Here is a 12,489-nt window from a genome sequence, read left to right as displayed (position 1 = left end):
AAATTATATAGGTAGAAGCCTAGTGTATCCTAGGGCACCCTACAGTTGATGGCCATCAGGCCAGCATTTTTTTTTTACTTTTTCTTTTTTTTTAATTGTGGGTTTTTTTTTCCTCACCTCTCTTGCACCGGGTCACAGACCAGAAAATATCAGCTCCGACCTCCTGCCCGATCACTCCTGAACCACCTGAGGAAAAAGCTTTTTTAACAGAGCGATGGAATCTGAAGTGTAGAAAATGAAAACCAGCCCATTGCTCACCCAGCCCAAGACCACTGCATGAAGATTTAAAAAGCTCATTGTAAAGAAGGATTGTTTGGATCTTATCCAATGTAATTAAAGATGTTGTAAAGACAGTCACAGCACAAATAAAAGCAATGCAAACCCAATGATTTGATGCATACGTTGGTGACGTATGCATCATACGTACTTTCATGCAATAGCTTTTCCTGCAAGTTTTTGCAGTTATCTGTGGGCATTATGGAGATTTTTGTTTTCTTTGCGCAAACTGAAGCATGCATGTGACATAATCGGTGGGGGGGGGGGGGGGGTTCCTAAGGAGAAAACACAAAGGCTCTAAAAATCATCCAGAATATTTGTCTGTATTAACTATATGTACTATATTAAATATAGTACATTCTGTTATAGACGCTATCAGAGACGCCATGGTTCTCAAAGGTCTTCACTAAAGCTGAAGGTCAACACCCATCCTTTCTATGGACTACAGGCTCGCACGTCTACTTCAGTGCGGTTCAGCAAAAGACTTGCTTTACCGTAGATGTGCGGAAAACTTGCTTTGGCCCGGAATAAGAAAACCTGCTTCGGCCCAGATCACCGCGGTGCAATAATCAGGTGATATTTTATGGGGGACGGACAGAGAGGAAACGAGAGGTAGTCCTGGGAGTTGCGCTGGTGGCAACATTGTGAGGGCGCTCTGGCGCGGTTGCTCTGGTTTCTTTATAAAAAATGCACAGATAGTCGAACACTCCCAAATTTTGGATTTCAACGTGGCACCTTGTAAAGTGTCACCTGTCAGGTGCATTCAGATTATAACTAAGGTTGTCTATCCACACTTCGCTCTCGGCCTCTCCGGCCCCGCCCATCAAACAGAAAATAGCGCAGGGTGATGTGTGTGATGTGATGTGTCACCGGTGATGTGTTGCGGAAAGCATTGCCAGCAGTTGGGAGGACGGGTTTCAAGTTACTTTAGGGGTCGGCTTGGCTCACCAAATCTGAAGTAGTTCAGTAGCTAGTAATTCGGTTTAGCGTCAGATAGTGATCAGAGATTCCACGCAGAAAAAAAAAACAGCAGGAACATTTTAATTAGCTACGGTTGTTTCGCGTGATCGTAATTGTCAGTTGAAAACAAACAGCTGCAGTTCGCGTTTTCAGGCGTTATTTTGCTAGCTAGCTTTTGTCAACTCGCCAACAGCTCATTGGAGATCGCCCCATCATTCCAATGTAAGGAATGGCTTTTATTTTAATAAATATCTTATATCTGCTGTAACTGAGCATGTAAGGTTGGGACTCCGATAGCAACAGTTTCAATCGGTAGCAGTCAAAATGTCTTGAATGTGTTCAGATAGCCTAACTAACCATTCGGCTGATTGGTTTAGTCTGTAGCGCGATGTATATTACAAACCTGTTGCCAGTGCGAATGTGTGTGCTAACTAATCTTGTTAGTTAACCTGAGAAAATGACATTTAATCTACTAACAAAGAGCTAACCAACTAACCAGCTATCTAGTCGCGTTAGTGACTGCTGGAAAGAAATCACGTGCGATTGGGAAAATGAACTGAACACACTGGCAAGCTAAGTGAGCAGACATATTAAAATTAGAAAAGGCTAGCTATAATTATTTGTAAACTGTAAACGAATAAGCTGGCAATGATTCGTGAACTGCAACCCTAAAGAACAAAAAATAGTTGCTATCCTGTCTACTGTGACTGCTAAAGATTGCTGAATTTGCATGTGACAGTTAGTTTAGCGTTACCTTTAACACACACACACACACACACACACAAATCAATATAAATTGAATTGCATTATGTTCAGCTGGTTGGGTACCGCTGACAGGAGGAAGAGGGACCCGGAGGTCTTTCAGACGGTCAGCGATGGACTCAAGAAGCTTTACAAAAGCAAGCTGTTGCCGCTGGAAGAGCAGTACAAATTCCACGACTTCCACTCGCCCGCCTTAGAAGATGCCGATTTCGACAACAAGCCCATGGTGCTGTTGGTGGGACAGTACTCCACGGGAAAGACCACCTTCATCAGGTATCTGCACCATGGATCGGGTTAACACTTTGGACTAGAACATTTTAGCAGTGCACCGTTTAGTTTTTAGCTTCAGAAAAGTATATTATAAGTGGTAGGCTTCTGACATTGATGAGGTAGCTACTGTCAGCGTTTCAGTTGACAGCCTTATGGGCGCTGAAGTAGGAGCAGGGACTCTGAGATGCATTTGATGGGAGTTTGGGGCCGGAGACTCATCCCCCTCCCCTCTCATTTCCCAGGTACCTCCTGGAGCAGGACTTCCCGGGCATGCGGATTGGGCCGGAGCCCACGACGGACTCGTTCACGGCGGTGATGTACGGTGACCACGAGGGGCTGACCCCGGGAAATGCCCTGGTGGTGGACCCCAGGAAGCCCTTCCGAAAACTCAACGCCTTTGGCAATGCCTTCCTCAACAGGTACTGCACAGCCCCCCGCCGCGGCCGTCGGGGGGGGGGGGGGATTTGCTGCTGCTGCTGTTGTTGTTGCTTGTTGTTTGATGTCAAGACAAGATCAACGGGGAAAGAGTGAATGACTTGTAGGTTTGTGCTTTTAATGTTTTTCAGAGCATGATGTGACATTGAGCAGAACAGACATCTGCTAAATTAAGATCAGGAGTAGAAGTGGTGTGTTTTTTCCATTGTACAAAGCTAGCTACATGCTTTTGTTCTCACACAGAGATTTGGTATTCTGAGAAGTTTCCTCAGAAACAATTATGCACTTGTGTAGATGTAAATACATATTAGCCCACACATGCTTATTCTAAGCCTTTCATGAATAAATCCACCTCCGTTTTTTTTTCCAACAGGATTTTTGGTACAATACAGTATTATTGATGTACAAAAATATTTGCTCCTGTTTAAAAACCACTTTGGTATTTGTGAAGACTGCTATTTAAAAACTCCTTTACAAACTACTTTGTTATTTTTTACATGTCCTAAAAGCTTACATAGGGGTAGTGGGGTATTTCTGTAAAAAAAAAATAACGCAATGGCATAAGTAAATGTTGATTATGCACGCTATGTACCAGAAATGTCATCTACAAGGCTAATAAGCACATGTTTGGTAAGTCCAGCCAAATGTATTCCCTGCGTTATTTTGTTCAGGCATTACATTGTGATCCGTTATTGTCATTTAGCAGATGCTCTTATCTAGAGCGAGTCACATAGGTTACAGTTTTTACATGTTATCCATTTATACTGCTGGGTAATTACTGAGGCAGTTGTGGGTTAAGTACCTTGCCCAAGGGTACAGCAGGAGTTTCTCAGTGGGGAATTGAACCAGCAACCTTTCGGTTACAAGCCCTGCCTTTCAAGGTGCCCTTCGAAACTATACGAATGTTGATTGAGCTGTTTCATTCCATCCCTGTGTCAGACAGAGCTGAGGTATGTCTCTCCCCCACCTTCCCACTCCCCCACAAAGCCAAAGACCGAAGAAAGCCTAGAGTTATGCAAAGAATGGAATGTTTTAACTTCTGGAGTTAGCATTGAGTAATATGCTTATGCTTAGGGAGCTAGAAAAGAATGATATGCTTTTCTTTTCTCTTTCGTACCCAGTTAACACAGTTTGCTCTACTCTGGGGAATATGTGATCAGTAGCTGGTCGATGTATGCAAAGTGGGTGCAATTAAAGAAAAATTAAATCCATTTTTAGATTCTATGTAGATGGGCTGATGAAATCAAACACTCTATTATTTGAAAAAAAAATAATATTGCGTAGAGCATAGTAGTGCAGATAATCTGTGCAAGCCCTGCGAGTGAATTACTTTTTAATATCCTGTTTTTAAAATCCAAGTGTGTGTTTTCAATGAAAGTATGAAAAGCCCTTTGCATGACTTTTCACTGCGGTAAACTGACTCAGTTATGGGGCTGTGTATGCAGTATTACAAAATTACTCCTGCTTCTTGCTTGCTTTTTCTTTTTTGTTCCTCCTAGCTGGTATTCAGAGTGCTGTTGGGTAAATTCCTGTCAGAATGGGAATACATGACTGATGAGTTATAAAGAAAAGCTGTGTGATTTAGCCAGCCAGATTGAAGGCATCAAATACGTTTCTCCATTGAAAACCCCGATTGCTAATAGTTGTATTTTAGCTTTATGGTAATGGCACAGTCGTAGGCATTTCACACACCTCACTGCTGTCCACATATTTAATTAAGAACGCTAAATGCAAAATATTGTAGAGTTTGAGAGAAATGAATTTAATGTTCCAGTGTCTCTCATGCACAGGATAGTGATAGGATAGGTTGTCATACCCTGATGTTTTTCAGATGTGGGCCAGTGGAAGAACTGTGTGAGATCTCATTAGCCTGTGCTGGCACTGAGTTCAGAAGGCTGGACCATGACGTGAATTGCCTGTTGTTCCAGATGTCAGTTGGTTGCTGTTTGAAATGTCTTTCTAGATCAGCAAGGGGAGTGGACACCACTGCTTGAAAGAGAGAATTAGAGAGACTGTGTGTGTGTGTGTGTGTGTGTGTGTGTGTGTGTCCATGTCCATGCACGTGTGTGTGTGTGTGTGTGTGTGTGTACGCATGCGTGCGTGTGTGTGTGTGTATTTGCGAGTGTGTGTGTGTGTATTTGCGTGTGTGTGTGTGTGTGTGCGCGTGCGTGCGTGCGTGCATGCGTGTGTGTGTGTATTTGCGTGTGTGTGCGTGCTCTTGTTTATTCTTCTCATGTGACTGAAAGCAGTATGCACACAGAAAGGGGGTCATGCAGGATGGATCATGTGCTTGTGTGGCTGAATATGCACCTCAGCAGGATATCAGTAGCAGTTATGCAGGTGGATGACTCTTTAAACACGATAGGGCAGAAGAATCTAAGCTATGTTTGTCTGGTAGGTTTCTGCCAGGTCTAGTAATTGCGTAAATCAGGCTTAAGGGATCGAGTTGTGAATCAAGAAGTCTGCTCCACACCAGACAGAGGTGGCATTATGGAAAAAAAATCTGAAATCTAAAGGCAGACAACAAAGACAGACATTAACAGCTTAAATAAATGCTAAAAATCAGTCAAAATTTTCGGACTGATTTTTTTCTTCTCAAGCTTTGCCTACCAGATCCTGAGAGTAAGGAAAGATTTCCAACGTGACAGAGTTTCAGAAAGAATGGTTTACCTTTTTGCTTACATCTAGAGGAACCATATGTCACGTAAAAGAACATCAAACATAATATTTCAGCCGGCGTTACCCTGGTTTAAATTCCCTTTAACTGCTGAGGCTCCAGTGGAGGATTGGTCTCATTATGAGGGCTTATTAATAGAGCTGGTGTTCATTTATGAATCCAGAAATAGCAGGAGCACAACCTCCTCCTGGCTTCCATCTGAGGGGCCAGGGCTGGTTCCTCTGTCACACGATGAGGTCATAATGCAGTCCTATGGAGAGGGGCGGAGTCTCAGGCCAGACTCCTCCCCCCTGGCCTTAGAGGCCTTTTTCTGTACTGCTGCCCTTCCTTTGGATTAAGGCAGGAATTTGTTCTGGCCGGCTTTGCCATTCATCCTTAACTCTGAATAACAAGTTCAAGTTTCAGGACTCTTTTTTTCCTGTGCTGCTGTGACATTTTGTTCACTTGCGAGATGTAATGGGTTCCAAGGTCACTGACATTAAAGACCAATATTGCAGAACTAACTAAAAATGTGAAGCTTACTGGAATTTATCAAAGTTGATCTCAGACTGTAATAGAGTTAGGTTGAATGAGTCAAAAAGAGTAAATGGCTCCATACTGTGACACCAAGGATAAGAGCATTCATGAGGACAGAGGGCCACCCTACTGCTGACCCTCCATTGGTCTGGGTATCCTTCCATCATACCAGTCCTGCTGTTGATTGGCTGCACAGCAAAGTGCCTGTTTACACCATGCCTGGCAGTAACATCCCTTCACATCTACAGAAACGGAAGCATTCAAACTGCAGGCTGGACAGGATCAGAATCCTCTCTGAGAGGCTAACATTGAAGTGTCTTTTAAGGGGTTGGTTAAGCTGTGTAAAAATATAGTCAGAAAAGTTATAATAAATATCAGGTAACCCAGGGTCAGCTGAGGTCTATTCTAAGAGGACGCTTATTTCTGGGTATCAGAATTACAGCTGCATATACCCAACCAAGCTAAATCCTTATTGCCATATGTACATATGTATGCAAAGCCAGCAACAGGCAAATTTCATCCACAGCCAAAACTAGTGCTGTCAAACCAGTTTTTTCTAGGTGATATGTAAGCAGAAAGTACATATTTAGCTGTAAATTTGAGGTGTTTGAAATGTTTTTGTTCCTTTTTAATTTCCTTTTACTGTTTTTGACTGTCATTTTTATCAAACTCGCTTTCTGCTAATCAGCTGGAACAAACAGACAGTTGAAATGAAAATGGAATAGACTCCTAGCTGCCTGTCTCCTCACACCGGAGTGTAACACCGATGTTACAGGTGTAATGCTGTTGAAAGCGTAACACTGTAACACTAACGTCCTTTGCAGTGAGGACCCCCATTGGGTTGTCTGGCCTGTCCGTTGCCCCCCCTGACCCTGCCCTGTGTTTGCCTGCAGGCTCGTTTGCGCCCAGCTGCCCAATCCCGTGCTGGAGAGCATCAGCGTCATCGACACACCGGGGATCCTGTCCGGAGAGAAGCAGCGCATTAGCCGAGGTAGTGGCAAGAGCCCGCTATCATTAGCCTTCTATCAGTACCACTATCACTGCAAAGGCCTAGGCCAGGCAGAGCCCTGTATGCAGCCTGCTATCATTAGCGTGCTATCAGTAACTTAGTATCAGTATCACTATCAATGCAAAGGCATCGGCACAGGGGAATTTTTTCACTTGGATATCTATAGAAAAATCATGACCGCCACAGCAGCTGAGGACTTTGGTGGTCACATGTGGTTCTCCTCTTTCCCCGTAGAAACTATGATCTTCAATTTTCCGGTCCTAGTTTTGTACTGTGTCCATACCTTTGTACTGTAGACAGGTTCAGACGGTGTCAAAAGGAGGGAGGAACACGGTTTTGGAGCTTTCGCATGGACTGTCATTGACTTGACTGGCAGCTTGAGTGTTTCCAGTGTTCTGGAATTTGCCATGTGCTCAGAACTCATGACGGCCTCTTTGTTTCTGTACAGTTCTTAAATGATAGGAGGAATGTGGTTGTCTCATATAACCCCCCACAAAATGCTCCCCACCCCCCACATCACCTGTTCAGGGAGTTTTGAAGGTGGGAGCAGGGCAGGGCATACCAGTGCGATGAACGTTCTCCATAAAGCAGGCATCGAAACTCCCGTGAGCATTTTTTTAATGAATGAATTCTTCTTTGTTCTTATGTCATATTTATGTCATGACAAAGAGAACAGACTTTCGAAAGGCAGGAAGCAATGTGATTGGCAGCAGGGGCAGGTTTTCAATGAGCTGATGTCTGCTCCATATGCAGCTACAGAATGACTCTACCGTGCAGTGTCAGAGCAGGTGCCAAGCTTATAGTGTCAGTCACTCCTCTCCTCTGTAGGGCATGGACATGGGACCTCTGCCAGTCATTACTCACACAGCTGTTACCCCCCCCACCATGTGTGTAAAGCCCTCATTTTTTCCAGCAACAGATCTTGGAATTTGTACCTTGTCCTGTGTTGTTGTTTCTTCAGGAATCCTAGGATTGCAAGCTGCTCATGTATGTACATGTGCGCGCGTGTATGTGCGTGTGTGCGCGTGTATGTGCGTGTGTGTGCATGTGTGTGTGTGCGCGTGTGTGTGTGTTTGTGTGTGTATGTGCATGTATGTGCATGTATGTGCGTGTGTGCGCACATGTGTGCGCACGTGTGTGCGCGCGTGTGTGCGTGCGTGTGTGTGTGCGTGTGTGGCTTCACGTGAGCATGTATGGAAACAGCGTGAGGGTGCATACCTCCCGCGATCCCCACCCTGTATATACGTGCTGCCAGTGGTCCTCTTATGCACTACGTGAGGCTGTTCCTGCTTCAGCAGAGCCAGCTCACAGCCTGATTTAGCAGCACCGGCCCTTAATGAGGAGGCAGCCCGCGGGTTTCACAAGGGCATGGAGCCCGGGTCACTGAGCGCTGAGGAAACACACCTCTCGCACCGACACCCAGGTGTGTCCGGCTGCCTAGTGTTCCCTGGGATTTATTTACCAGAACCACTAAAAAAGATACTTTACCTGCTGCATATTCCTCTTCCTACAGATGTTATTTTAGGTGAACGTACATCTGCTTCTAGAGGTTTTCCGCACTCGTGTAGAAATCTGATATGACGAGGCTGGGCTGTGCTTTAATTAGCTCAGGGGCAGAGTTAGACGCCCATGTGTCTCTCCTGCTCCCCCCCCCCCCCCGCAGGAGTTTTACCCTAGAGGAATGCCTAGAGCATGGTGTAAGCTCTCTCTAGGGTGCCCCCTGATGTTCATGTTAAGAGCAAATTGAGACAATGTGAAGTCATTCTAGTCTGAAGAGCAGAGGGGCTTCATAACATTCACAGAGAGTGTGGTCCATTTTTTATTCCCAGTTTAAAATTCGCACCATCCTCTTCAGAGAACTCTGCACCGTACCATAGCTATTTCCCCATAGCACTATGCCAAAGAAATGTAACATAAATGAAAGTGAAATAAGTTTCATTTACTGTACACGCATTGTTTAATTATATAGTCTTCCTTGGCAACATGTGACATCATTTCCTCATGGTATTGTTCAAATTTATTAGCTTGATGTACCTTGATGAAGGCCATTTTCTGTTCTGACCTGTCAACCTATTACAAAGGGGAGTGTGCTTTACTATCTTGCTCTTTAAGTTTCTTTAAGTTTATCTGTTTGCAAGGGTTGTTCCCTGATGGCACACTGCTATTGGATGCTGACCATCTCCCCCCCCTCCCCCCCAGGCTACAACTTCGCAGCAGTGCTGGAGTGGTTCGCCGAGCGCGTGGACCGCATCATCCTGCTGTTTGACGCCCACAAGCTGGACATCTCAGACGAGTTCTCCGAGGTCATCAAGGCCCTGAAGAACCATGAGGACAAGATTAGGGTGGTGCTGAACAAGGCTGACCAGATCCAGACCCAGCAGCTGATGCGGGTCTACGGCGCCCTCATGTGGTCGCTGGGGAAGATCATTAACACGCCCGAGGTGGTGCGTGTCTACACCGGCTCCTTCTGGTCACGCCCGCTGCTCGTCCCCGACAACCGCAAGCTGTTCGAGGCCGAGGAGTCGGACCTGTTCACGGACATCCAGTCCCTGCCCCGCAACGCCGCCATCCGCAAACTCAACGACCTCATCAAGAGGGCGCGGCTGGCCAAGGCAAGCACCTCCCCTCTGTACCTCCCTCAGTATCAGTGCAGTCACTGTCTCGGTTCATGTTTCTTGGCCTCAGTATGTTCACTGTCTTGGTCCATCCATGTCTTGGTCTGACTACAGTCAGTCTTGGTCCATCTGTTCACTAGCATCAGTGCAGTCATTGTCTAGGTCTGTTTGGTCTCATTGGGGTCCATTTAGTTCCCAGTCTAAGTTTGGTTACTGTCTTGATTCACCTGTTTCCTAGCCTCTATGCAGTCACTGTCTAGGTCTGTTTGGTCCCCGGTCAGTGGGGTCATTGCTTAGTCCATTTTGACCCTGGTCTCAGTGCGGTAACACTCTGCCTCCAGGTCCACGCCTACATTGTCAGCTCCCTGAGGAAGGAGATGCCGGCCGTTTTTGGGAAGGAGAACAAGAAGAGGGAGCTGATCAGTAACCTGGGGGAGGTCTACAGTCGCATCGAGAAGGAGCGCCAGCTCTCCCGCGGAGACTTCCCCAACCTCAGGAAGATGCAGGCAGGACTCACGTTACTCATGCTAATTTCTGAGATTAGCCATACTTTCTTTACTCTGTAGATGACCTGGATGTGTAAATCAGCAGTGTGGAGGGAGCAGTGTGGCATAGTGGTAAGGAGCAGGGCTCCTAACTGAAAGGTTGCTTGTTCAGTTCCCCACTGGGGCACTGCTGTACCCTTGGGCAAGGCACTTACAGCATCAGTAAATATCCAGCCATACAGACAAGTGTCTGCTAAGTGACAATAATATAACGTAATGTAAATCATGAAATGTAGCATAATAAATTAATTGTCATGTGACTATTGCTCAGTCTTCTGAGTGGTGCCCTGAGTGGTCTTAGCTCTGACGTGTGTGCAGCAGGGCCTGTGCTTTGACTTGGATTGTGTTGGGTTTACTATTACATCACCGTAACCGTAACAATCTCACGCGCCCCGCTGACTCTTCCCCCCTGCGTGTCCTTATAGGAGCAGCTGCAGGACCATGACCTCAGCAAGTTCCCGCCGCTGAAGCCCAAGCTGCTGGAGACGGTGGACGACATGCTGTCCCACGACATCGCCCAGCTGATGGCGCTGGTGAGGCAGGAGGAGACCCAGCGTCCGAGCCAGGCGGTGAGGGGCGGGGCCTTCGAGGGCACAGCCAATGGGCCGTTTGGCCACGGCTACGGCGAGGGCGCCGGTGAGGGCATCGACGAGCCCGAGTGGGTGGTGGCGCGTGACAAGCCGCTGTACGACGAGATCTTCTTCACCCTCTCACCCATCAATGGCAAGGTGACGGGCGCCAGCGCCAAGAAGGAGATGCTGAGGTCCAAGCTGCCCAACACCGTGCTGGGAAAGATCTGGAAGCTGGCCGACATCGACCGCGACGGCATGCTGGATGACGAGGAGTTCGCCCTGGCCAACCACCTCATCAAGGTCAAGCTAGAGGGCCACGAGCTGCCCGCCACGCTCCCCCCGCACCTGGTGCCCCCCTCCAAGAGGAAAATACCTGAGTAAACCTGCAGAGAGCCAGGGAGAAGGCCGGAAGTGCGCCAAAATGCAAGGAAACGAGGCGGGATGAAAGCACCTCAACAGGAAGTGATGTAAAACCACAGACATTCGACTCAACTCTTCCTAAGCCATGCTCAACAGGATTTAAGTGTTCGCCGTGTCCTCTTAAAACCGATGTGCTTCTCTGGGGCTTGTTACAATGCTAATATTTTACATATCCGTCTGAATCGCAGGCTCCAGGGTTCAGCCACCTGGAAAGCGAGCTGGCTAACCTCTGCTCCTTAACCGCTGTGCCTCGCCGCTGCCTTCAGTTTGTCTGGACCTGAAGTGGCTCTGCTTCTGAAGAGGGTGGATTTTATCAGGGGAAACAGATGGGTTCAGACACCTGTACACCGTCCGGTCACAGAACATCTGAGATTTCTCTGCTTTCCGACTTTCCATGTGGTGCCAGTGTATTATTTGAGGCATCTGCCAGGGATGGGAACTCAAATGCAATTTAATTTGCCTTGCTTTTACACTTGAACTCCCAAAAGTGTCCTTTTCGAGGGAGATGTGAGGCCTGTATATTTATGTATTCTCAACGTAAAGGCAAGTACATTTATTATATGGATATGATGTATTTATGAAAAGAAAATGTGACTTTATAATGTATTTAATAAAATGTACTTTATAAACTGTCTGTGTGAGCAGGGGTGGTTGCACTGTGATGAAATGCAAGTCCTTTCCTGTCTTCAGAGAGAGTGTGTATTCATCCTTTTAGCAGTCTGAGCCTCTTAAAAGGTGGTGTTTTAAAATTCCATTAGAACACTAAAACCCCTGTATAATGTGTATTAATGAAGTCAGTTCAATGTGCATAGTGCTTCAGTAATATTTAAATCTAGTTTGTCACCTAGAAAAGGTTTGGAGAATATGTTTTTGTGTACACCCCACATATTTACTGCAGGTCTTCAAAGGTGTCCCTGTGGTAGAGCTTTCTTGAGTTCTTGGGGGACTGTGTTCATTTTAAGACGGATGCAGTCATTTGCAGTAAACTGACTGTGTCCCAGGGAAACCCAGGCACCCAGGATAGTCTGTGGTTACACACATGTGATGCTTTTTCAGACAGTACCTCACTGTCGAAATGCCCAGTGATTAATAGGGGATGTTGGGTGTAGTAATAAAATGAACTGGTTCACTGTCTAAGTATCCAGTGACTATCAGCAGATTTTACTTACTAATAGAGCTGGTTTATTGTTTAAATGATCACAGGCTCGCAGGAGATGTTAATGAAATGAAGTACCTCACTGTTTAAAGAAAAGTGAAATGCAGTTCCTCATGGCGATGTGCGCTAGTTCTCCTTAACACGTTGAGATCTGGTGCTCGATATGAGACCGTTAAACTGGGTCAGTCAGGCTGTCTGTGTCCCTCAGGCAAAATGAGTCAGCCCTGATGGGAGACAGACTGAGAAACTCCATACAACAATATTCAGGTCACAGCA

The 12,489-nt window shown here is 46.2% G+C and overlaps 1 protein-coding gene across 1 annotated transcript; it reads left to right on the top strand.

The window, feature by feature from the left end:
• The first annotated feature begins 2,044 nt into the window (after positions 1-2,044).
• LOC118787065 (EH domain-containing protein 3-like) lies at positions 2,045-11,490 on the top strand. The gene is made up of 6 exons (XM_036542475.1): positions 2,045-2,271; positions 2,511-2,687; positions 6,790-6,887; positions 9,105-9,517; positions 9,862-10,026; positions 10,491-11,490. Exons 1-6 carry the CDS (start codon positions 2,045-2,047, stop codon positions 11,016-11,018), a joined length of 1,608 nt encoding a protein of 535 aa, XP_036398368.1. The 3' UTR covers positions 11,019-11,490.
• Positions 11,491-12,489: the final 999 nt, after the last annotated feature.

Source organism: Megalops cyprinoides, chromosome 12, assembly GCF_013368585.1.
Source record: "Megalops cyprinoides isolate fMegCyp1 chromosome 12, fMegCyp1.pri, whole genome shotgun sequence".
Taxonomy (NCBI): domain Eukaryota; kingdom Metazoa; phylum Chordata; class Actinopteri; order Elopiformes; family Megalopidae; genus Megalops; species Megalops cyprinoides.
This window is presented reverse-complemented; position numbering and strand designations above follow the sequence as displayed.